This window comes from Micromys minutus (genome assembly GCF_963924665.1).
Source record: "Micromys minutus genome assembly, chromosome: 11".
NCBI lineage: Eukaryota > Metazoa > Chordata > Mammalia > Rodentia > Muridae > Micromys > Micromys minutus.
The window spans coordinates 59,465,613-59,490,358 of NC_137980.1; the positions used below are offsets into that span (position 1 = coordinate 59,465,613).

At 50.0% G+C, this 24,746-nt stretch overlaps 3 protein-coding genes across 11 annotated transcripts in view; 1 reads left to right on the plus strand and 2 right to left on the minus strand.

Moving 5' to 3' along the window:
* Positions 1 to 28: 28 nt before the first annotated feature.
* Positions 29 to 10,465, minus strand: ZNF512B (zinc finger protein 512B). 9 transcript variants are annotated; one of them, XM_080925455.1, is made up of 18 exons: positions 10,113 to 10,465; positions 8,574 to 8,699; positions 8,208 to 8,350; positions 7,795 to 7,923; positions 7,079 to 7,701; positions 6,752 to 6,978; positions 6,582 to 6,653; positions 6,308 to 6,493; positions 6,088 to 6,212; positions 5,905 to 5,997; positions 5,667 to 5,765; positions 5,411 to 5,581; positions 4,909 to 5,103; positions 4,548 to 4,649; positions 4,139 to 4,201; positions 3,496 to 3,594; positions 2,713 to 2,960; positions 29 to 2,554 (listed from the first exon to the last, which is right to left on the minus strand). In XM_080925455.1, the coding sequence occupies exons 2-18, from the start codon at positions 8,695 to 8,697 to the stop codon at positions 2,536 to 2,538; spliced, it is 2,718 nt and encodes a 905-aa protein (XP_080781581.1). In that variant the 5' UTR covers positions 8,698 to 8,699; positions 10,113 to 10,465; the 3' UTR covers positions 29 to 2,535. The 9 variants fall into 9 exon arrangements, with proteins under 9 accessions (XP_080781581.1, XP_080781577.1, XP_080781576.1 ...); XM_080925456.1 differs by having other exon boundaries at positions 32 to 2,554; positions 6,347 to 6,493; XM_080925451.1 differs by having other exon boundaries at positions 30 to 2,554; positions 6,317 to 6,493; positions 7,079 to 7,923.
* Positions 10,466 to 12,495: 2,030 nt separating this feature from the next.
* On the minus strand, positions 12,496 to 16,357 carry SAMD10 (sterile alpha motif domain containing 10). Its single transcript, XM_080925610.1, has 5 exons — positions 16,140 to 16,357; positions 14,618 to 14,799; positions 14,370 to 14,541; positions 13,909 to 14,049; positions 12,496 to 13,752 (listed from the first exon to the last, which is right to left on the minus strand). The coding sequence occupies exons 1-5, from the start codon at positions 16,228 to 16,230 to the stop codon at positions 13,730 to 13,732; spliced, it is 609 nt and encodes a 202-aa protein (XP_080781736.1). The 5' UTR covers positions 16,231 to 16,357; the 3' UTR covers positions 12,496 to 13,729.
* Positions 16,358 to 18,588: 2,231 nt separating this feature from the next.
* Positions 18,589 to 24,746, plus strand: part of PRPF6 (pre-mRNA processing factor 6) — a 41,914-nt gene continuing 35,756 nt past the window's right edge. The window contains exons 1-2 of the mRNA XM_080925506.1: positions 18,589 to 18,724; positions 23,658 to 23,826. Coding sequence (XP_080781632.1) covers positions 18,654 to 18,724; positions 23,658 to 23,826 — 240 coding nt within the window. The 5' untranslated portion in view covers positions 18,589 to 18,653. The remainder of the gene's footprint in view (positions 18,725 to 23,657; positions 23,827 to 24,746) is intronic.

A 24,746-nucleotide genomic window follows, 5' to 3' on the forward strand; every position in this document is an offset into this window, starting at 1 on the left:
CCTTGCCTCTACACAAACTCAGCCTCACAAAATCCCTGGGGGGGAAAAAAATCAATAAACATTTATTTGATACAGTGACTTTAATACATAGTTGATGGCCCACCACCGCACCACTCCGGGCCAGAGGATGAGGATGGGGACAGATGATCACAAGGCGGGCAGGACCAAAGCTCACCTCAAAACATCTTGCAAATAAAACACTTTGTAGATAGAATATATATGCATGTATATCTATGGTTACAAGTGATAGCCAGAAATGCACTTGTGTAATGAGAACTGCGTTAAAACCAAACCAAGAAACCCAAAGTTTAGGAGGCGCTGCAGTCAGGTATGAGGGGTGACCTGGGTTTCACCCAACAGGGAACAGCTCTCCCTTCAGAACCACCATAGGGACTCTGAGGTCCCAAAGCCTCCAGGAGGCACCATTATCTGCCTGTGCAGGAACATAAAGTGCACCCTGGTTCTGCATGAAATGTCTGCCCTTGGCACTTCTGTTTTTTAGGGCAGGGCAAGTGCTGAGCCAGAGGTAGATCTGTAGAGACCCTGACTTTTGCATTTTGCCAAGGACCCAGGATTGGTTTGGCCCACCACCTTCTGGAGCTCTGCCATGATGGTCCCTCTTACTGAGGATTGGTGTAGGCTGGTGGTTACCTTTGGGCCAGAGTAGGGAGGTGGCAGACTGATGAGCCCTGCCACCTTGGAAGAGCTTTGCAGTCTAGCTTGCTACTGCTTCTTACTAGTCACCACTGGCTGGTACCTATCCAACTGCAGCTTTTGACAGCTGCTCCCAAACTGACCTCAAAGACTGATTTAAAGTGCTAACATCAAATTACCAGAACAGCCAAGTCCCATACCAAGGCCTGTGTATGGGCTTTATGGTATATCCTAGAAACTCAACCCCCAGGAAACCCAGGTCCTACTTCTCCCTACAAGTGCCAAGTACCTGAGAGGCTGGGGTGGATGTCACACCCCACAGAGGTGTTGTGAAAGTGCACTTTGGCCCCCTTCCCTTCCACAGTTGTACACCACTACCTCAAAGCCCCAGCCTACCCTTTGACACTGGATCATACGCACCTCTGTAACCACCCTCTGGTCATGTCAAAGTGTATAGGAACTGGAGAGTCCATTCCACACCTACAGCATACCAGGCCATGGCTGCCTTGCCCAGTCAGTCTTTCTAAATATGAGCGTACTAGGACTTTACCCCAAATCTCCCTGGAGCTGGCCTTGGAAACCCTCCCTGCTGAGGCTAGGGGGGCAGGTGCCAGTCAGTACCACAGCAATACCTTCGGCACCAGGAAACCCTTAGCACCATGACATTAAGATTGTTGAGTTCTGTATAAAAAAAAAAATTAAAAGGTTGCTACTTGTCACAGCAACAAGACTGGCAACAACATCCAGGAGACACAGAGGCAAATATCAAAATTCACATCATCTAGGATCAGAAGCAGAAGCCCTGTAGAGGCCTCAGTTCACCCCACCCACACTGTAAAAAGCCCATTTCAACCCCTTCCAGCCTTTTCCTCCTGGTGTGGCTCAGAGCAGGGTTGGGAAATGGGTTAGAAGGTAGAACCAGGAAGGAGGCCAGATCTCTCTTCCTGGCCTTGTCCAACCTGCAGACCCTGTTATCCTCAGGGCCCCTAAAGAAAGGGGTGAGGCCAAGCCTAGAGTTGCTACACTGGCTGAGACCCCATCTTTCACTATCCTTCAGTTTCTTTATCAAATGACTGACTGCCACTAGATTCCAAGGGCAGATAAAATAAAAGGGAAAAGAGGCCTTCCACAAAACTTGGCTTATAGGCCCACCTAGCATAGCAGATATACCATGTGGTCTCTCATAGGTGCTGCTCCTAAGCTAGGCTCCTTCTGGCCAGACTGTTCCACATGGCTGTGGCCCCAGGGAGGTACCCCTAAGGATACTAACCACAAGATTAGAAACTAAAGGCTGGAGGTGAAGCATCCTAGTCCTTTTCTCCTCAGGTCAGTAGCTATGGTTCCTGAAGGTAGAACACACAGTTCTTTCCTTGCCTGGAAGGCTAATACTCCACCATGACCACACCAGTCAAGTGGGGTGAGGCCTGAAGCACAGCAGGGATGACAGAGGGAAGCAGGCCCAGAGAGGTAGAAAACAGAAGCAGGGGGTCAGAGGTGGATGCAAAAGGACAGATGAGTGGGCGGCTGTCAGGGCAGCATGGCAGTAGACAGGGTCTGTCCTGGGAGGTAGCTGGGAATACTGGAGTTCCAGTGTTGGGTGGAGGCAAGGCCCAAGTTATGGCAGCCAGACTGCTCAGGTGCCTCATCAGCCCACAACTATGGGTCACCAGGAATGTCTGAGCCTTGAGAGAGTCAGATTGGGGACCTCACTGGGCCAGAGGGAGGTGGAAGCTGGGGCCATTTGACTGCTGAAGCACACTTCATGCCCCATGATGCCAAGGCTCTAGATCCTGCCAGGTCCATGAATGTCCTCGTAGGAACGGCTGGGTCCTCCAGCCTATTGCACTTTTGCTGCTGCCTGGCCCTCCTGGGAAGCCGCACCTAGCCATGTTGAGGCAGCCTAAACAGGGGAAGGACCAGTTTCAGGGAGAGCAGAGTGGTTTGCCAACCCTCTGGACAGATGGGGGTGTGTGTAGAGGTGGAGGACTGGCCTAGAACTGGCTCCCCTAATCTGGACAACGCAGGGCATGATGGGTAGGCCCTGCCCACTAGGCTCACTTTTCAGGTGCCTTCCCAGCTCCAGCCTTCTTCCCAGTGGAGCTCCGGGCCACCCTGTCTCTGCCTCCTGGGGGCCAGTCATCCCTGTTAAGGGGAAGCTTAGATGCTGGCTCCTCAGAGGACCGTTCCTTGGGTTTGCGGCCTCGTTTCTTTCCTCCTGACAGACTTTTCTTCTTCTCTTTCCTAGGCATCAAGGAGTCCTGGTTCTTGTGTTTGGAAGGCGGGTCAGCTGAGGTCCGGAACCAGTTCTAGGGCGAGAAAACTTGCAGTAAAGACTGAGAACCTCTTTGTCCAAAGCTACAGATCTAACTCTTCTTAAAAGGCAAACAAGTAAAAACGTTTATTCCTGTCTTCCTGGCACTTATGACTGCATGTGGGTGTGTGCACGTGCGTGCGGGTAGCTGTGGAGGCTAGGGAGCCTCCTGACATTGGTGCTGGGAAACAAACTCTGGTCCTCCAGAAGAGCTAGAGGTACTCTTAACCACTGAACCATTTTTTCAACCCATCTGAACTACTGTCGTTGTTGAGCATACAACTGCCAGGAAGTGGCTGAAGACAGGATTTTCCCTGCCAAGGGCAGCTCACCCAGTAGCTAGGTATCAAACAGGGGCACCCCAGACTAGTCTTTTTTTTTCCCCTCAAATTTATTACCTCACAAGTGAACCCTATTTAGAGAAGAAAACACCATATTTCTCAGTGTACACCATCTCAGTCACTTGCTCTCTACTTCCCACCCCTAAGGCCAGCCTCCAGGCCTGTAGGTTCAGAAGATAACTCTCATACCTCTCCGTGGGTCTTAAGGATGTGGTACTTGACACCGCTCTCAGAGCTGAACTCTTTGGGACATAGCAGGCAGTGGTACTTTCCCACAAGGTGGTCTCCCTGCAATGCACAGTGGTCCAGTACCACCTTCAGAAGATTCAAAGCACCCACATCTGGTCCAAGCCCTTATCCTACTGTTAAAAGTTAGGACTGGGGTCAGCTAGAGAGAAGACACCTGCACTGTCCTCTCAGATGTATGTCAATGGTGGATTTAGGGACTGAAACTACCCTGCAATAGGATTATTAAGCCACCCCTGCTACAGGAGTAGGAAAGAAGTGGGTAAAATGAGCCCAGTGCAAAATGATAGGTCACAGTCCTTTCGTGAATGCCCTCAACCCAAGCCAAATGTGCCCTCTGCTCAGGTCAGGATGGACATTTATACCATGTAAGTCAAGGATACTCCAGGGCAGGACATGGAATCAAACAACTAGTGTAACAGAGAGGAATTCTGGGTCACCTGTTGAGCACCTACAAGTCTCTGGGATATGTAATGGTCAGGGTAGGTGATCTTACACTGATGCAGGTTAAACCTTTGCAAGAGAAAATGGGGAGTGCCCAGTGCCCTCCAACCCAGGAAGCAATGGTAGTAATTCTAGAACTGACCTTGCTACAGCTGGCAAGATGGGCCTTGAGGCCAGACACACTGGAGTAGATGGCTTCACAGCACTGCAGGCAGGAGACAGCTGTGGAGAAAGCCCTCCCACAACTCTACACAAGGGGCATCCCACCTCAACCCCAGAGCATTCTGGGTCTTCTCTGAGGGCAGGTCCCTGAAGTCCTGGATTTTGGGCAGGGTAAGTAATATGAGTCGCTGGGTTGAGGTCCCCTTTGTTAACATGGTATTTATGTGAGGACCCTATAGAACCCCAGGGTCAAAGATAGGCTAGTCATACTTAAGATGGTTACTTCCTAACAGGACATTCACTGTTGTAACCTCTACTGTTGCCTGAAGGCCCAAACCTGTCCTGGAGCCCCAATATCCCACTCCCACTACCTGCTAGTCCCAGCTTACATTGTTGGGACAGTTCACATGGCCCTTCTCCTTGACTTCATTCTTCCATGCCTCCAGCAGCTGAGGGTTAAGTGTGGGGAGGCCTGGCCGAGTGTAGTTGAGCTGCAAAGCCAGGCACAGCACCAGGGAAGCTTCAGGCTGAGGCACATGCTGCTATGACACAATGCATGTGCTTCTGCCACAAGCTCATTGCCCCTTCACAGATGGGGTTAGTATTAGTAGATGGCCCAGGTCACAAAAACAGAGATGCCACAGGGGAATCAAATCAGGCCTGTCCTGGTCAGAGACCAAGAGGCTGGGGGAGCAATTAGGGAATGACCAAGGGTCAAGATCCTGTCCATCCCTTAAGTGGGCCACTCACCCGTGCAGTCTCAGGCACAAGGTCATCCTTCATCCGCCGTTTGGTCCAGTCACGGGCCAGCTCATCCTCGGCAATCTCCTGTAGATGGAACACAGCAACCTGGGCCGACGTACGACGGATGCGACCACTTGGAGTCCGTTCTACCCCAAGCAGGTCCTCAGCCTCGGGAATCTTGTCTGTGGGCTCTTCAGGGGGCTAGATGGCAAGGATACACCCAAAGCCAGTGTGAGCCAGTGTAACAGAAGCTATTCAGAGACCAGGAGTTTAGAGTTGGCATGAGCTGTAGGCCATATGTGGTCTTGCAGGTATGGAAACTCAGAATGCAGTTGTAGATAACACAATAAACAGAGAATACAGGGGCACCAGGCTCCTTTCCTTCCTAAGTCTTAGGATCACTAAAGGCATAGGTTGCACCCATCATGGGACATACGGACTTGAGAACACATGTATGACACAATACAGTCTCTTAGAACAAGGACAAGGTAAATTGTAGGTTACTCACCGGGGCTGTGTGCTCTGAACGCACATGATAGTCGTGGCCAGCCTTGGATCTGTAAGTCTTGCCACAGTGGGTACAGGGGAAGGAGGGACTGTCTACCTCACAGGGTGGCTTCCCACAGCGCCGCTGGTGGTACTGATAACCCATGAGGCTGGAGAAGGCGGCCCCACAGCCCTGGAGAACCAGGTCAGAAACTAGGTAAGAAATCAGTCAGGTTCCCAAATCCTGAACACCCCACCCCACTAGGCTCAACACTGACCTCTTGGGGGCAGCGCAGCCGTCCCATCTGCTTCAGCACTTTTCGAAGCCTCTCCCGCTCCTCCTGTTCTCCCCCTTCAGAGACCTCAGCATCCGTGGGCTGGAGACAGAGCAAGCCTCAGACCTGATGCCAGCCAGGAGTTAGGGCCATAGATCCAAAATCAGGCATAGAGGAGCAGCAGTAGAGTGAGAGGTCAACAGTCAGGGCTAGACAGGGAGCTGGTGGTCAGGCAGCATACCTTGGCACTGTGTTCAGCCATGGTGTGGTAGTTGAGGCCAGCCTTGGACTTGAACTGTTTTCGGCAGTGCTGGCATTTGAGTGCTTCCTGCAACTGCAGACATGGCCTAACTATAAGAAACCCATCTAGGCTAAGGGTCCTCCTTCCCTAGTGCCCTGTGGAGTAGGGAGACGAACGGCTTACCTTGTGACATACTTCCATGTGCTTTTTGAGCCCCACGAGGGTCTTCCGGGTAACCACGTTGCAGGTGGGGCAGACAGCCTCCCCCCGTTCATGGATGGCTCGCTGCCACTGCTCCTCAGGGCCACCTGTGAGGCAGGGCCAGGCCTCAGGCTTGTGGGGCTCCTGAATGCCCTGGACTCCAGGGGCATCCCCCATGCCTTTGCTACAGGATCCAGCCCACCATGGAGACCTGTCCTGGGTCCTGTCAGGCAGCCCCCACCTGGGGCAGGGTGGGCCACAGGAGTTGGTGCCTCCTTGCTGACAGTGACAGGGGTGGGCAGCACCTTCTTCCGCACTTCCTCAGAGCCTGATCCCTCATGCTTCTTGGAACGATGAACTCGAGCCTTGTCTTCAGCTTTGGCCAGGCCTGTGTGCACATACAGGATGGATAAGATATATGGACTAACTACTGACATCTTCATTTCCAGAAGTGTTCAGCTAGCTAGGGGTCTTACCTTTGAGCCCAAAGGTCCCTGAGATAGATGGCTGCTCCCCTGTGAATTTCTTCGGTGTTTTCTGTTTCCTTCCTGACTCAGGGGAGAGAAAATGAGTGCCAAGACCCTGGTCACATAGTCATTGCAAGGCCAGAGCCCATCATGGCCAGTCTCCCCAGGGCTCATCTTACTGTGCTTTGTGCGCTCAGGGTCCTCCTCTGGCTGGGACACTGGGCCCATAGGCCGCAGCGCCTCTTTGCCCAGCAGGGACCTGCTGCCTGGTAGCAGGGGGCTGCTGCCAGGGTCTGTACTCTGTTGGAAGGTAGCGCTCTGGTCCATGGCAGACGGGCCATACTCTCCATTCTCTGGCCTTGCCTGCTTGGGCAAGATGGGGCAGGTGTCCAAACTGTCTGCAGCCCTGCAAGGGGCAGGCAAGGTGAGGTCCAGACAAACCCAGTAGCCCTCTCACCTCCTCAAGGCACAACTGATAACTCACCACCTCAAATGACTTCCTGTACCTTTTCTTATTGCTGTTCTTGCCTGTAGCACGAAGTGTTTTGTTCTCCGATTTGGACAGCAACACCATTTTGCAGGGTGGTGTGTGTCTGCTGATGGCGATGGGCCTGCTGACCGGCACAGGCTTGCTGACCACAATGGGCCTGCTGACTGGGACTGGCTTAGTGAGTGGCACAGGTTTTGAAACTGTCACAAGCTTGGTGACTGGCATATGTTTGGTGAGTGGCACAGGTTTGGTGATTGGGATGGGCTTGGTGACTGGCACAGGCCTAGAGACTTGCATGGGCCTACTGACTGTGACAGGCTTGGTGACTGGTATGGGCCTGCTGACTGTGACAGGCTTGGTGACTGGCACAGGCCTACTGACTGTAACTGGCTTACTGATGCCAATGGGCTTGCTGACCCCCACTGGTTTGCCAACAGTAACAGGTTTGCTCACTCCAATGGGTTTGCTGACCCCAACAGGCCGGTTGATGGTGACCGGCCGGCTGACTGGGCCAGGCTTGGGGGCAGGTAGGGGATGGTCCATGTGATTCCAAATCCGGTGCTTCTCCAGCTGGGTCTTGGAGGTGAATGCGGCCTCGCAGAAGGGGCAAGGGAAGGCCAGCCTATCTGAGATAGCACCCTGGGCAGGGAGGGTAGGTGTGGGATGGGGCCCCGGGGGCCTCTGCCCAGATGCACCCCCAGGCCTCCTCTTCCCTGACCCACAGCCCCTTACCCCTTGGCACCGCTGATAATGGTACTTGAGCCCATAGATGCTGGGGAACTCAAGCCAGCACCCTGAGTTTGGACACTTCACCCTTGAGTGTGCCTTGAATTCATCTTTCCACTGGTTCATCAGAGAGAGCTAGGCAGAGGAAAAGGCCAAGCTGCTGACCTGTAGCTACGCAGACTCAAAGCTCCCCCAAGCCAAATAACCCTTCAACCTCAAAAGCAGACCAATAATTCAAGCCATGCTGCAGACCTATGCTGGCGACTAACAGCCCACTGGGACTTTGTAACAGACACAAGGGCCCTAGGGTACATGCTGAAACATACTGGCACAGGATGTATGGAGGGCTGGTAAGGGCATGGAAGTGGCCTTCACAGACTAAACAGAATGTACCCCACTCTAACCCTCAGGGAGCTCACAGGAATATCTCGGAGAGCTTGGTTCTCGGCTTTCGGCCTCCCTTTTTTCTTCCCTTCTGTCTTGTCACTGGCTGAGTTTCCAGGGTCAAAGCAGAGTGGGGCCTGGCTAGGCACTGTATGTCCACTGTGGACCACTGGCATCCCTATAGTACAGGAGACAGCAAGGCTCAGTGGCTACACAAGATCTCCGACCCCCAAGGGGCAGCAAGCTCACCCAGAAAAGCCCAGGGGCTAGAGTTAACCCCAGGACAAGAGCCTCCCTACAATTAGGATATTAATCTCCACCCACAAAAGTCCTCAGGACAACCAAGGAGGTAACTCTACCACTGGCTATCTGTATCCTCTAGAACTGCCTTAGCTCCTCACCCAGCTTTGGTGGGTCCTGCAACAAGGGAAGTTGGACCTCCTTCCGGCTGCCTCCCTTTCCAGGTCCACTTTTGCTGGATCCTTGAAGCCGACGGCCTCCTCCAACACAGAAGGACTCAGTCATCTCTGCAGAGTAATATACAGACCTATGAGATGAACAGGCGCAACCCAGGACTTTCACTGGGGTTATCCTAGAGGCCCCCAATATGATTCTCTAGCCCTGACCTCCTGAATCTATCACATCATAAAGCAAGTAATGGAAGCTTCTAACCTAGAGAAGGGGGTTGTACAGACAAGGTCTTTCTAAATAACCCAGAAGGCATGAACAGTGTAGAAAGAGCCAAGACTCTTCTACATGTGACACTCACCTACACCCTCATTCAGACACACAATACAAAGGGTGCTGGAGATCAGGTGGGTCTGTGTTCAGAAGGAGCCCATGCAACTGAAGAAGACTGAAAATATCCCTCATAGGGGACAATTAACACTAGTAATGGTTGCTGGCTCACAGGCAGCCACATCATCACACCTCAGGGATAGCTTCTCCTCAGGGTCCTGGCTCCTGCCATCCAGATCCGTGATACTAACCTACCCAGATAAGCATACCTGAAGACCTCTCCACAGGCACAGAAGCCAACATGGGTGCTGAAGGCCCACTTCCCTACCACATGCACCCACCTCTCTGGTTGGTAAAGTGAAAATCCACTAGAAATACATTTTGGTCGCCATGCTTGCTGAGCCATCCTACCTGCCTGACTTCTCAGCCTTCTGGGCAGCTAGGGCCCCTCCACCTAGATGAAGGCACCAGGTCAGACCCTCAGCCACCATTTCTTGCTATTTTCAATAGCTTCGGGGTTCCCTGCCTAGGAAGCCACTTCAGCTAAACAAGTCGTAGCCAATACTGGCAAGCAGAGGCTACATAGAGTGTGCATGCATGCATGCTGCTGCCCTGGGGTTGGGGCATCACATACCCTGAAAACTGAGGAAGGCTCTGAGCACAGCATGTTGAGGCCTCTCGGAGGCACCCAAAGCCACAGAAGGGGGCGGTACCAAAGAGCAAGGTTCAAGCAGGTGAACCTTTTCCTAACAGTTTTCTGATCAACTCAAATCACAGGGGATGTGTAGGGGCTACTATATCCAGAAGTGCTAAGGTCAGGGTTAGGACAATCATTGTCCATTGCCAAGGGCAACAACACCCCATCCTGGGCCTAGGGGAGGAGGGTCTTAAGTCAACCAAAGTTCTCTGGATGTCCTCGTTTGCAGCTTCAGAAGGAAATGAGTTATCCAGAACCCCGATTACATTTGAGGCTCGGGGTATACGGTCTGCTGCAACCTTCCAGTCTTTCAGAGTCTAGGCAGAGATCAGAATTAGGGGTAAGGCCTGGCCGCCAGAGTAGGAGGAAACCCCTCCTCCACCTGGGGTCCCTGAGATCACCCTTGTATCCTCCAGGGAAGAGGGCGCTACCGCCGACTCAGGCCACTACGCCTGGCCTGGCGAGCGCAGCCAAGAGGCGCACCTGGAGGCCCGTGGCCACCCACCTGTCACCTGAGGCCGGACACGGGCTGTAGCCTGGCCCGGAAGCGCCGACCGCGGGGGGGCGAAGGCAGTGAACCAAAATGGCGACTTTTTCTGGAGGAGGAGGCGGGAGGACGGCGCCGACGCGGGGAGTGGGGCGCGGCGCGGGTCCGGGCGCGGCGGGGCGGCGGGCTGGGCACAGCGCTGGTGCGGGGCGCGGGTGGCGCCGGGGCCGCGGTAGAGCACGCAGTGCCGGCGCTTACCTGCAGCGCCCAAGGGGTGCGGCCGGGCCAGGCCGGAGCCAGAGCCGGGCCGGGGCGCGGGGCGCGGGGCGCGGGGTCCGGGCGGCGCACACTGCGCGCCGTGCTGCGCACATGCGCGCTCCCGCCCCTCCTACCTTTGACAGTTTTACTGCGGGGGGGAGGGGGGAGGCGGAGAAGGGGGAGGGGGCGAACTCTCGCGGTATTCACGCGGACGGCGCTGCGGGGAAGGGGCCAGTGGGGCCGGTCTGCCGCTCCAGGCTGTGAGATCCGTCCGTGGTACTTGCCTCCAGGGCCAAGAGGCCTGTCACGCGTGCCTTGGGCAGGAGTCGCTTTGTGGACAGTCCAGTAAACTGAGGCATGTCAGGAACTCTAGACACTACCGCAAATCCTGTCTCACAGACCAAGCAACCTGTGTGGTTGCGCGAGCTGAAGTAGATCCTATGAAGAGTTATAAGACATCCATAGGCTGTCAGGACGTACCTCAGCCTCTATCTGTCCCTGAGGCCACCTCAGTCAATCTAGACACTGTTAAGACCAATAGGCTTTATTGGGCTTACTGGCTATTGAATCAACTTCTCCCTTGAACAGTGGTCCTAGAACAGTCAGTATCTAACTTCCTTGGCTCAGAGCCTGGGCTGCTAGTGTAAGATCTGGAGGTGGGGGTGTGAATGGCATTCCAGCCCACAGGACTTGGGAATAAATGAAGCAGAAAAATAAACACCCCTTTGGCAGACTAGGGAGAGCAAGCTGGATGATAAGGAGGTAGAGTGCAAAGCTTGGCCCTCCACAGAGCATTCAATAGGGAAGAGAAAAATTCAGCCCTGCCGCCACTGTGTTTTCAAATAGGGTTTCACTGTGTAGCCCTTTGTAGACCAGGCCAGCATCAAACTCAGAGATCTGCCCGTCTGTCTCTGCATCCCATGTGCTGGGATTAAAGACTGTCACCTTTTGTGATTCTCCCAGGATGTGGAACATCAGAATGTCGGGGGTGGGGGGTGGGGGGGGTGAGGGGATCAGTGTGCATACTGAGGTGCGTTCAAGGTTGTCAGCTTTCCCTGTGTAAATCTAAGTTTTCGCAAGTGTGATATACCAATGCCCCTAGGTTGTTATGTGCCTGAGTGACCATGTGTTACCAGGTGGTGGTCACATGTGGGCATCGCAGTGTAGACGAGGGCATTAGATCTGGAGTTACAGGCAGTTGTAAACTGCCTGAAGAGGGCGCTGGAAACCCAATTCTGCAAGTGCAGCAACTGTATTCTCCCTCCAGCCTCATGTCCCTGTAATTGTGTGTGTGTGTATCACTAGTATTTGTGTGCTTGGGTAGTTTTATCTGCGTATATGGGAATGCTGTGTCTGGGTGCCGTGTCACTCTGCTTGTGGCTTATACCTCTATGTTCCCATCCGTATGTCTGGTTACTGTGTTCAGGGTGTATGCTTCCTGTGCTGGTATGTCAGGGCATGGCTGAAGAGTGAGCCCCAACAAATAACTATGTTAAGCTGTAGTGATAGTTTATTTGAAATGGGGGGGGGTCTTTGTAGATGTGACTGACGTTTCTGAGGTCTATCTGGAGTACCTAAATGGACCCTAAATGTAAAGGAGATATTTGAGAGGCAGACAAAAATGATCACAGAAGTAGATTTGAGGTATAGCCTTGAGCCCAGGAATGCCAGACAGTCAATACCAAGTTGAATAGATAAGGAAGGGTTCTTCTCTCCTTTAGAAGACCTCTGTTTCTGTTTCTGTGCTGGGAATCAAACCTAAACCTGGGCCACAAACCATGTCCAGTATCACTGAGCTATACTCTCAGACCATGAACCATCAAGAACCCGCTCCAGAGAGTCTCATTCCATGTGTCCAAGCTGCTGTTCTGAGTGTGTTAAGGCTGCTGTGTCCCAAATTGGGGTGATATCCACAAGGCCTCTACTTGAGACATCTTGTTTGTTCTGTCCTGGTGTTACTGGGTAACTTTCCCAGGGTGCAACACCACTGCCCTCTAGCGGTTCTATCTGTAGGCACTGTCTTAGGCACCCCTTTGCTCCCCAGACATCCAACACTGATGGCATTTGAGAACCAAATTTATTTCTGTTTTTTTTTTTTTTTGGTCAGAGTATAAAAAAGTGACCAAAAACCAAGGAAGACAGGACAGGAGCACAGGGAAGAAAAGACAGAGGAGAGAGAGAGGGGGATCAGGGAGGGGCCCTCTGGTTGCAGGCACCAGGACTGGGGGATTCTAAAGGCAGGCAAACACAAATAAGGGAGCCCCTGCATAGATGCAGGGCATACAGGATGGAAGATGCCAGGCCAATGGCCCAAATTAACTGTAATGAGCAACCTTGAATCGAGGCCAGCTCTTGGCACACAGAGGGGACTGGAGGCTGAGCCTCAACTGTCCCTGAGATTTTAGAGTCCCCGGGAAAGTTGGTAGAGGGCAGAGTGAGAGTGAGCTATCAGGGACATCCTCATTGTCCTCCTTCCTGGCAGCAAGAGCCCCCAGATATCCAAGGAGGGATTGTCCAGGTGTCTAGTGACACATGAAAGAACTACCCTAGATTTTCTCGGTTGAGAACAGGTTGGTTTTCTTGGGAAAAGTAGCACATGAACACACACACAAAGACAGACAGACACATACATACAAACACACACTTCTTCAATATGGCCTCTAGGAGCCAGGGAATAGGGAAGCTGTTTAAAAGCATGACTTCTTCAAAGGTAAGATTGAGAATGCTGCTGAGCTGGTGGGCTGTGCACAGAGTCACCTGACCTGGACTCTGTGCCACACACTGGCTTGTAGCTTGAGCATCTTGGACCCCTCTCAAATTCACGTCTAATGAGTGGATAAGGTATGCTGATGTTTCATAATCACTAAGTGAAGTGCATGGCATGATGCCTAGCTGAACTGACAACCATGAGTATGGATAGCCAGCTGGTTCCACTGCGTGGCTGATCTGGAGGTGGCTGGGAAAGACACAGACTAAGACTTAAGGGGAAGACTCATGACTCAGATGGGGGATGGTCACATGTTGGAGGGAGCATAAATAAACAGACTCCCTGGGAGTCTGCGGACATTCAAAGCCCACTCTAGTTCCAGGCAGCTACCCTGTTTGCTGCCAGCAGCACCAGGGGATGGACCTGGGCTTGGATCTCAGAAGAAGGGTCTATAAGCAGGCAGCAACCACCCACCCAGCCACAGGGCAGAACCTGTAGTGTCCAGAGGCACCTGGAGGTGGAAGTCTTGCTCCTCCCTGATCACTGGCCTAAGTTTAGCCACTAGGGTATCCTGCAGGATCCAGAGGGGCTGTAGGGCCAGTTCTGACTCATTCTTGGCTGTGGGCTCTGGTCACAGTGTTGGGGTCTGGGGTCCAAGTATAGGCAGCAGCTAGGACATGTTTCCGAAGGAAGCTGTAGGATACATAGGAGGAAAAGTTGATTCTTGGTGCACCCAAGGATTGTCCTTACTAGATGCCCCCAGCCACTCTTTTGTGTCAAGAATAGTCATCCTACACCCTCAGCCTAATCCCTCCCCCATCCCTGGTAATCTAGGTCCCTGATACTAACCTTGGCTGAGCAGTTGCAGGCTCCGCCCCTCCTCACGAACCTGCAGGTGGAGCACCTGCTGCAGCACCTCCTGCCTCTGAGCCTCTTGGGTCAACCCCATTCTCTGCAGCTTATCTGCATTCAGTCGAAGCAGAGCTCGGCCTAGAAAGAGAGAAGGAAGAAGGCAGTAAGGCAAACAGAGGCCAAGCATAAGGCTCTCTCCATTAGGATAAAACAAACAAGCAAAAAACAACCCACCAAAGACCATGAACGTGGAGCAGAGATCCAGAGAAGAAGAAAGGTAGAAGGAAAGACAAGATTGATTAAAAGATAGAGGCCAATCAGAGAAGCATCAAAAGACAGGACAGAGAATAGGAGAGGTAGGCGGGCAGGCAGACAGACAGACAGACACAGAGAGAGGGAGAGGAGGGGGAGGAGGGTGCAGACGAAGATGAGGCTCCTCCTTAACCCATGACCCATACCAGTGATGGCATGCTGGGAGAAGGCCTCGACGTAGACGAGGTAGTTGTGAGGACAATGTTTCTTGAGCCACTTGCAAACGTCCTGCTGGCTCCACAAGACCACTGGCCTTGTCAGGCCACCCAGTGAAGGGCTTGTATGGTACAAGCCATAGTGATCGGAGTAGAGCCGGGCCTGCAGGTGGGAGGTAAAGTCAGTACAATGAGGGTAATAAAACTGAGGGCAAGATTTAGGTGGGAGAGGCGGGCACCTGGGGGGTATCCGAGCCCGGCTGTTGCAGGAGCTTGATGGGCCTGCTGCTGGATGCCCTCTGGCTGCGGGAGTCATGCCACGTGAGGCTGGTGCCTGGTGTCCGAGGCAGGTGGCAGGGTATGTTCTCAGCTGATACTGTGTGCTCTAGGAGGTTCTGGCAGAAGCTGAAATGGGCAGAGGCTGTATGCAGGGATGTGCAACAGAGTGGTCAGGGGCAAGCTCCTCCCCTGTGACTCAGCTCCCTGACAATCAAATCTCTCTACCAATGAGGGGGAGCAATCATTTTTCCTGTAGGGGGAATCTTGAGCTCCCAAGACCAAAACATTTTCCCCCCCTTTTTTGGCAAGAGTTGTCTTGGGAACTTCTTTCAGAAGATAAACTGGACATGCCTTTCCCTTTATCAGCTGATAACCCACACTCTGGCCCCAAGGGTGATTAGATTGGAGGATGACCCTTGCCATAGCAGGGCCAGGAGAGCAAGCTATCTCCAGGGCTGCCCTGACTTGCTTTAATTTACCCTTGCCCTGGGCTGACAGGCAAGCCTCCTACCTGACATACAGGACCAGGGTGTGCACAGATTTTAATAGTCTCTAACTATGACTCACTGACAAAAAGTTTGAACTGTGGGAAAGCTGACAAGAAGAACTTGTCAGACACATGCTTGATTTCCTTTCTGTGTGGCTTCTGCAGGGCCTACCCCAGGACAACTAGTGTGAATAGAGTGTCAGGTAGGCAAGGGCTAGTTAGCACAGTCCTTCTCCCACTAAATCATTGCATTTGCTAAGTTAATTTTAGGGTCATTTATTGGAATCACTACTGACATGTGTCTGGAGATGACCAATGTTTTCATGCACCGAAAGCATTCATAAGTACTGTATTTGAATAAATAGCTCTATGTGGTACCTCCAAGTCAACAGGAGAAAAAAGGTAAGCTTAAGAAGTGTGTGGCCACTATTCTGAGGTAGCCTGTTGTACCATAAGCGAGCGAGCGAGGTCCAGGAAATAGGTACTGTAGTCTGAGGGCTTTGCAGGGCCTTCCCTGGGCTAGGGCTAGAAAGCTCCTCCTAGGGGGAAACCAGTCCGACGTCCTAGCTATAACCGCACCTGTCAAGGCCGCCCAGGCCCCGCCTATTTCCTCCCTGCACTGGGCAAGAGTCTGTTGTCCCCAGCCCCAATCTCAGAATTATACACCTTTGCCTCCTCTCAATCCCAACGTTAGGGCTTGGAGAGGGTTTTCTCTATGTGAAGTAAGAGTAACCAGAGTGTGGTGTCATCTCGGTGAAGAAGCCCCTGCCAGTCATCCCCAGTTCAAATTAAGGCCGGAGACTAACCGCCGCGCTCCCGCCCCATAATGCTGGACAAAGGCCCTTGGACTCCAGTAAAATAGACTTCCTCCCGGCAGTGGCCGCCCCCGGAAACCCTTTGAGTCTAGCCCCCGTGCTCTCCTTGGGCCTCAGGACCCTTCCCGCTCTCAGCCCGCCGCTCACGATATTCCTGCGCCTGGGTTCATCCCAGCTCACCGTCCACATCCGGGCGCTCCCCGAAGCCACTACGCACAGCCCCGGCGCGAGCTCGCGGGGGGCTCAGCTTTGACCGCAGCTCGGTGAACATGGAGCCCGCGGATGCGCGGCTCGGGCACACGCCCCTCGCGGAGCACCAGGCAGCCAGTGTGGCCAGTGGGAACGCGCACCGCTTCCCCACCCTCCGGAGCCGGCCGAGCCCGAGCCGGTCCCCGCGGCCGGGGAGTCTGCGCGGCAAAGCACCTGCCGCCCAGCCCTGGGCGCGAGGCGCGCTCCGGGAGCTCGGAGGTGTATCGGCGGCGCGCCGGGCTGCGTAAGCTGAGGATGTCTGCCAGAGCAAAAGGCGTCCTTGCGCACCTGGGTAGGACACCGTGGACCAGCCTCTCTTGCAACCCGCTGGAGGGCCTTTGCAGTTGGCAAGAGAGGTTCCCCAGGGTCTGGTGGTGGTGGTGGGTAATCACACCTGTGGGCTTTTACCTATTTAGTCTGACCAAGGTCCAGATCATTCTCTCCCAAATACCTATGTGTCCTAATTTGCCCATTTCTTTTTACAATTTTATGTTTTGCCTTAGTGTGTATCTGTGCACTACACACGTACCTGGTGTCCAGAAGGAGACATTGGACCACCTGGCACTGGCTATGGACACTTGTGAGCTGCCACATAAGTGAGCCCGTGTCCTCTGCAAGAACGAGAAATTCTCTTAACTACCAAGCTATATTTCCAGCCCCACTAGCTCGTTCTTTATTTACATAATACATACATATATATGAGATTATTAATTTAATTTCTTTTACTTATTCACTTTACATCCTGCTCACTGTCCCCCTCGTGGCCACCCCTCCCTTCAATCCTTTTTTCCCTCTTCTTCACCTCTGGGCGAGTGGGGCCCCTGGGACCCTCTCCCCCCCAAGACTCTGCGAGGCTAGATACAGCCTCTCCCACTAATGCCAGACAAGGTAGCACAGTTAGTAGAACATATCCCATGTCTAGAGATAGCCCCTCCCCCCCAGTTGTTCAGGACCCATATGAAGGTCAAGCCACACATCTGGTACATATAAATTAGGAGGCCTAAGTTCAGCTGGTGTATGTTCCTTGGTGGTTCAAGACTGAGAGTCCCAAGGGTCCAGGTTAGTTGATTGTTCTGGTCGTCCTGTGGAGTTTCTTATTCCCTTCAGGACCACAATCCTTCCTCCTGTTCTTCCCTACGAATCTCCAGGCTCCATTCACTTTGTGGCTCTGTCTGAGTCAGCTACTAGCTCATTCTTTGTTGGAGCAGTTGCTTACCCTCACTTGCAGGCCACTTTGCTTTAACTTCAGCCCATACTACACATCTCTGTGGAGCCCCTCAGTGAGGTTGTTCCCTGCGGTTCAGTGTTCACAGCCTCAATCCTGTTCCTCCCTAAAAACCTGTCTAGGGAGCCAAGTCTGTTTTTAGTACCTCACCAAAAGGCATTGGATGCAGAAGCCTGGTTGTCTGTTTCAGTACAGAGTCCAGGCTGCACAATTTGCAGTTTTTCCTGCCTACAGAAGAGCTTGGTACTCTCCCCAGGAAAGATGTAAGAGAAGTGAGGCTTAGAGGCAGACTCTGTCTCAACGGGCTAAGGACTGCCTTATTGAAACACTGAGGGCCAACCTAAAAAGGCTGTCTCTCTCTCTCTCTCCCTCTCTCTCTCTCTCTCTCTCTCTCTCTCTCTCACACACACACACACACACACACACACACACACACACACAATAGCTACCAGAAAGTTACAGCTATTTTTAAGGTTTAACTGGCATCCCCCTGGCATACTGTTTCTTCAGGTAGAGCAGCTTTTTATAGCTTGGGGTTAATGCTCTGTACAGCCTAATTCATGACCTGAGGCTATTGTTACACAACAGGTGGGCTGGCATTGTGTTTCTGCATGCACACAGGCAGAAAGTATCTGTGCAAAATAGGGGGGGTGTGAGTCCACCCAAGCCACTGGGCACACGGTCACTCCCAAGCCTGTGACGCTGGCCCACACACTGTTGAGCGCACTATACACTTGTTGTCCGAAGGCGCGCGGGGGATGAGCGCCCAGTCTGGACCTTTGGCGACCGAATACGGCTCAGTACAGTAAGGCAAGTCGGAAGTGATTATGGTGGCTGAACTAAGCGGCTTCGCAGCTATGCTTGCATTGGAACGCTCCTTAACAGGACTCATGCTGCGCGTCTCGGCTGGCAGGACAATCGTATCGCTATTGTAATGGCAATAACCCTGTACCGCTACATCAAACAGCTTCACGCGCACGCGCGTTTTCCCGCAGCAAAAACACCACAGTGCCTTGACCGGAAACACTTTGCAAACCCATATCTTTGACTTCCGCCCGAGGCTGTGGGTGGGCGGAACTTTCCGCGACCGCTGTCTCTACTTCCGGTGCGCCGGTGACGTAGTGGCTGCATCTCTTCCAGCTGCGACACCGGGAAGACTCTGAGCCTTCTGCCGAGTACTTGCTCCTCTGCTTTTCTCTGTTTCGGCCAACACCACCGCCATGAACAAGAAGAAGAAGCCGTTTCTGGGCATGCCTGCGCCGCTGGGCTACGTACCGGGGCTGGGCCGTGGGTAAGGCAGTGAGCAGAGCTTGCCCGGGGTAGGGTGGCTACAGCTCGCTCTTGGCCGATTTGAGAACGATTCTGGACTAGGGCTACATAGATCGCATCTCAAAACAAAACAAAAACCAAAAGGGTCCGGAGCTAGCTAGTGGTGCACGTCTCTAATCCCAGCATTGTTGCGGGGTGTGGGATGGTTTGGGGCGTGGGGAAGAGGCCTTCGTTTTTAAGTCAGAGACCAGACTCGTCTACAGAGCGAATTCAAAGACAGCCAGTGCTACATAGCGAGATCCAGGACAGCTGGAATTACTTAAACCTTGTCTTAAAAAAAAAAAAAAACAAGATTATCATTCACTGCCACAACTAGGTAATTTGACATAATGCCTTCCCGACAGAGTGGGTATTTATGTTATATGTGTGTGTGTGTATGTATGTATGTATTTGTCAAAATAAGTAGGCTTATGAGGTCTGACTGCCACCCTAAGATATGACTGTGGGATTAACTACACAGGGTTTTGGTGTCTGAAGTAAGTCGGCTGTAAGAAGCAGTTGAGTCTCTGATGTATACAGTAAGAGTGTGCTATACCTTTCTTCCCTTAAGCATCCTTTTAGTCTAGGATGTGTGGCTATAGGCCACCTGTTCAAGTTCTCAGCCCTCTGGACAGAGATAGCTATGCCGCTAATCATAAGGTGTTGGGTAAATGAATAGTATTTGTTGTATTTGTTTGATTAGGGAAACATAAATCTTCCTTGGTAATGATAATAGAAGGGAGGCATTCACAGCCATTTTTAGAAGAACTGTAGTTCATCAGACAAGGTCAGTGTTTGTATAAACAAACAGAAGAAGGAGAATAGAAATCAAGGTATATTCAGCAGTGTGGCATTTTGGTCAGGTTTACAAAGGGGATTTTGAAATGTCAGATTTGGGAGTAGGTGTAGTTGAGCAGTACCAAGCCACAAGGCCCTGGGTTTGAGTCCAACATCTTGCCCAACCTCTTTAAAAATATATATAAAAGAGATTAGAGAGATACCTTAGCAGTTAAGAGCACTTGCTGCTTTTGTAAAGGACTTGAGTTTGATTCTTCAACTTGCTTGTAACTCCAGTTTCAGGGGATCTGATACCCTCCACAGGCAACTGCATGCATATGGTATTTATAAATACATACCTCACACACATACACATAAATAAAAATAAATACAAAAGAACAATGTCAGGCCCAGTGAGGCCAGGAGAAAACAAGAGTCCAGAATAGTGGGAATTGCAAGAAGAATGGAGCCGAAGGAGATCACAGGGACTTTAGCATTGGGATGGAGTTCCCTGTTTTGTTTTTTTTAAACAATATCTCAATTGTTTGATTTTACCAATGAAGAATCAGGAGCCAGATGCTGGGGTGAAGGCCTGCTAGGTCAGAGAGCCAGAAAAAGCACTCAGCTTACCTTCCTCCTTACCAGCCAGTATCCGAAAAGGAATCTTCCCCTCTCTTGCCTTCTCAAAAAAAACCTTTCAAACTGAATGTTCTTCCTTTCCACTTCCTGTGCATCACCCTATCTGCCCTCCTGGCTCCCTCTTACTCTCTCTATATATATTTTTAATATTTTTTTAAACTTTATTTTATGTATGTGAGTACACTGTAGCTCCCTTCAGACACACCAGAAGAAGGCATTGGATCCCATTACAGATGGTTGTGAGCCACCAAGTGGTTGTTGGGAACTGAACTCAGGACCTCTGGAAGAATAGTCAGTGCTCTTAACTGCTAAGCCATCTCTCCAGCCCCCTGCTTTTTTTTTTTTTTTTTTTTTTCTTAATAATCCTATATTCACTTCCTGTCAATTGGTTGCTTGCTCTGCTTCTTGACCAATGGTTGACTTTATTTAATCCTGTTTACACTATTCAGTGAGAAAGCTCTTGGCTTAAACATGTGCTAAGGCTGAGCTACACCACAATGAGAAACGGGTTTTTTCAGTAAATAACATAATCCAGTTCACAGTGTGACAAATATCCTGCAACATTTCCCCCTTTTTGCTTAAATTAAAAAGAAAGGTTTTAACTGTAATGCAGCAAAACTATTTACAATAATGAAGCTATTTCTGCTAAGCTTTCCAGTGTCCAGCTTGGTTGTATTTGGCAATCTTAGGATTAAGTATTTTGAGTTCAAAGTTCTGTAAAATGTTTGTTTCAGACTCATATGAACTCAGCCATTTGAATGTCCTAAGCAGTTTGTAGTCCCAAAGCTGATATTTGGGTGGTGTTTGTCAGCTTAGTGGTAATCCTGGCTAGGTAGAACACCGCAGTGAACCCAAAGGTGTCCACTGTTTGCACAGAACCTGGTGGTAGAAGAGACATGGGGCAGTTTCATTCAGTGGTTAGCATTACCACAGTCTAAGGGGATTCACTTGCAGGGCTCCATCTTCTTGGAGACCTCAAAAGTTGTTAGGATGGCCACAGTTTATTGTAGCAAACTCAAACATTTAAAATGCCATATTCAGCATATTCAATTTATCAGGTACACAAACTTTGTTCCTGGTTATCTGCTTCAGACTCATATGTGTGTGTGTGTGTATGTGTGTGTGTGTATATATATATATTATATACACAATATTCTGTAGTTTTGGAAGATAATATATTTAAGAAACATTTTAGAGGGGCTGGAGAGATGGCTCAGTGGATAAGAGCACCGACTTGCTCTTCCAGAGGTCCAGAGTTCAAATTCCAGCAACCACATGGTGGCTCAGAGCCATCTGTAATGGAATTTGATGCCCTCTTCTGGTGTCTGTACAGCTATATAAGTGTCTATATAAGTACAGCTACAGTGTACTTATATAGCATAAATAGATCTTTTTAAAAAATAAAAGAAACATTTTAGAGAGTCAAATGGAAACCAAAAGATTGAGATTAGTGACAGTAGAATAGTCCCTTGCTTGTTGTTTTCCTGTACCATGCCAGGTGGCTCTTTAGATATCAGGAGATTTTGAATTTTCTTTTAACAAGCATTTGCTAGATTTATAGAGAGATCCACATTTCAACCCCAACATCAGCTTTAATTTTTAATTGAATTGGGACTACATAAAGACTGCCACTTGTAAAAAGGATTTTTAATCCCGGCCACTTAATTCCCAGTAGTTAGACTCTAAGATTAACTACTTATTAATGAATGCCTAGGCCATAAGCTTTGGCTTGTTTTCCGACTAGCTTTTATTTATCCTGTTTATTCTAACCTGTCTATCTATTTATTTATTTATTTATTTATATGAGTACACACTGTAGTTGTCTTCAGACACACCAGAAAAGGGCATCAGATCTCATTACAGATGGTTGTGAGCCACCATGTGGTTGCTGGGAATTGAACTCAGGACCTCTGGAAGAGCAGTCAGTGCTCTTAACCACTGGGCCATTTCTCCAGCCCCCTCAGGAGGCCTTTCTTCATGAAGTGTAATCTTTATCTCTCTCTCTTTCTCTTTCTTTTTTTTCCTCAAATTTATTGGATATCTCTGTATTTACATTTCAAATGTTATACCTTTCCCCCTCACTCCCCTCCTTTCTTCCCCTCAACTTGCTTCCATGAAGGTGCTCCCTCTCCCAATCATCTTCTCCACCTCAGTGCCTTAGCTAATGATGATGTTGTTCTTCTCATGAAGTTGCAAGCCTTTCAGCTCTTCCAGTCCTTTCTCTAGCTCTTTCATTGGGGTCCCCGTGTTCAGGGATGTTTAGCTGCAAGCATCCCCATCTGTATCTATATGACTCTGGCAGAGCCTCTGAGGAGACATCCATATCTCGTTCCTGCCAGTAAACTCTTCTTAGCATCAGCAATAGTGCTTGGGTTTGGTGGCTGCATATGGGGTGGTCTCTGTAGATCTTTTCTTCAATCATTGCTCCTCTATTTGACCTTTTATTTGAGCTTCATAAGTTCTGTGGATGGATTCTTGGGTATTCCTAGCTTTGAAAGGGGGTAGTATCTGCTTATAATTGAGTGTATACCATGAGTGCTCTTTTGTGACTGGTTACATCACTCAGGATGATAGCTTCAAATTCCATCCACTTGCCTAGGAATTTCATGAACTCATAGTTTTTAATAGCTGAGTAGTACTCCATTGTGTATATGTACCACATTTCTGTATCCATTCCTTTGTTGAAGGACATCTGGGTTCTTTTTATTTTTTTTTGATACTCTGTATTTACATTTGAGATGTTATCCCTCCCCCCCTCCCATCCCCATCCCCATCCCCCTATCTTTATCTCTCTTGACCTATGGTTGACTTTATTATTATTATTATTAATCATTATTATTAATAATACTTCTGTTAACAGTATTCAAGCAGAAAGCTCTTGGATTAAAGGTGTGTGCTAAGGCTGAGATATACCACAACTAAAAATGTAAATAACACAGTCTCGGGGTTCACAGTTTGATTAAATATCCTGCAACAGCTCCCGTAGTTCTCTGAGCTACGTTTTGAAAAGAATCACCTGGCAGACTGAAGCAGGAGTGGCTGGAGGCAGGAATAGTAACTGGACTTCCAGCCATGCTCCTGGTGCTCTGTCAGGAGTATTGTGGCAGGCAGACAGGATAGACAGTGCTTGATAGGGAGTGTCTGTCAGTGACTGACCATTTTAACTGCGGCTGAGTGCATAAAAGAGGAAGCTCAGTTTGGGCCTGGGTGAGTGGAGAGCTCATGCTCAACAGACAGTTGGAAATGTGAGGTGAGAACTGGAGAGACTCAGATTTCTGGAGGCCTGTACAGTGGAGGAGAAATGGATGAAGAGAAACTGTATCTGACCTACTCATTATAGGCTAAAAGTTTAGCAGGCAAAGACCAGGGATGTATAAGCATCTAGTTCATTGGCACTAGAATCTCTGAGGTCCCCAGAAGTGTGAGGAGATGTTACTAGATGATCAAAAGAGAGCATAGGATCAGGGTCACTTAAATAACGATGTCTGGGCTTCCTCTAGTGCCACTGGCTTCACCACCCGATCAGACATTGGGCCTGCTCGGGATGCAAATGATCCTGTGGACGATCGGCATGCCCCACCCGGGAAGAGAACTGTGGGGGACCAGATGAAGAAAAATCAGGCTGCTGACGATGATGATGAAGATCTGAATGATACTAACTACGATGAGGTGATTTTTTTTTTTTTTAAAGTAGCTTTTAAAGATTGATTTTTATTATTTTTAAGTTATGTGTATGAGTATGTCTCTCATGTACATGAATGCATGGCTTGAGATGGCCAGAGCCACTGGCTCTCTCCAGGGGATGGGATTTGAGGTATTAGTGAGTCTCCCAGTGTGGGTGCTGGGAACTGAACTAGGCTCCTGAAAGAGTAGTGTGTATTCTTAACTGCTGACTATCTCTCTAATCTCTAAAAACTTTTTTGGAATATGTTTTATTTATTATTTGACAACTTCACATGTGTATACAATGTATTTTGATTATATCTACTCCTGATCCACCCCGACCCTAGTACTTCCCAGCAGGTCTCTTCATGATCTCTTCTTTCTAGGGCAACCTGTTGGAATGTTGACTGATGTTGTTAGCTTTGTCTTGTGCAGGTAACAGTAAGTGTGCAGTGGGTTCCCTCGTGCAGTCGCTAAGTCATACCAGAAGACAGCAGTTCACAAGCACCATACCCAGCCCCTGCTCTCAGATGCCTTTTAACTTCTCTTCAGTGATTATCTCTAGTTTTGAAGAGGGGTGGGATAATACAGATATTTAGGAATGAGTACTTACTATAATTTATTCTTAGTACTTTACAGTTTGTTAGGTTGTTAGGTTTGTTTGTTTGTTTGTTTGTTTGTTTTTTTCATTAACTGTTACTGCAGAAGGCTTTTTTGGAAAAGACTAGAGTATAGAGTAGTTGGATCTGTGGATATAAACATAGAGAACAACTTAACAGTCCATTTAGCAAAGCAAAAAGAAGTCAGTTTCTTCCTATGACCTGTGATCTCACAGCCATAGGCTTTTGTGCAGGTTTATGGACCTAAGTATGAGTTTATTCCAGTGGAGCAGGCCTCAAGCACTTGATTACCCCCTACATCTTATG

What these genes read in the sequence shown, in the direction of transcription:
- ZNF512B (XM_080925450.1), bottom strand. Translation starts at nt 8,697, where the DNA reads ATGACTGAGTCCTTCTGTGTTGGAGGAGGCCGTCGGCTTCAAGGATCC. An exon ending in GGCTGCGCTGCCCCCAAGAG is followed by an intron (nt 5,582 to 5,666) that starts GTCAGTGTTGAG and finishes CTGGTTCTCCAG; the next exon opens with GGCTGTGGGGCCGCCTTCTC. An exon ending in GTTCAGAGCACACAGCCCCG is followed by an intron (nt 5,104 to 5,410) that starts GTGAGTAACCTA and finishes CTTGCCATCTAG; the next exon opens with CCCCCTGAAGAGCCCACAGA.
- SAMD10 (XM_080925610.1), bottom strand. Translation starts at nt 16,230, where the DNA reads ATGTTCACCGAGCTGCGGTCAAAGCTGAGCCCCCCGCGAGCTCGCGCC. An exon ending in CGGGCTCGGATACCCCCCAG is followed by an intron (nt 14,542 to 14,617) that starts GTGCCCGCCTCT and finishes TCCCACCTGCAG; the next exon opens with GCCCGGCTCTACTCCGATCA. An exon ending in CCTGCAACTGCTCAGCCAAG is followed by an intron (nt 13,753 to 13,908) that starts GTTAGTATCAGG and finishes TGTATCCTACAG; the next exon opens with CTTCCTTCGGAAACATGTCC.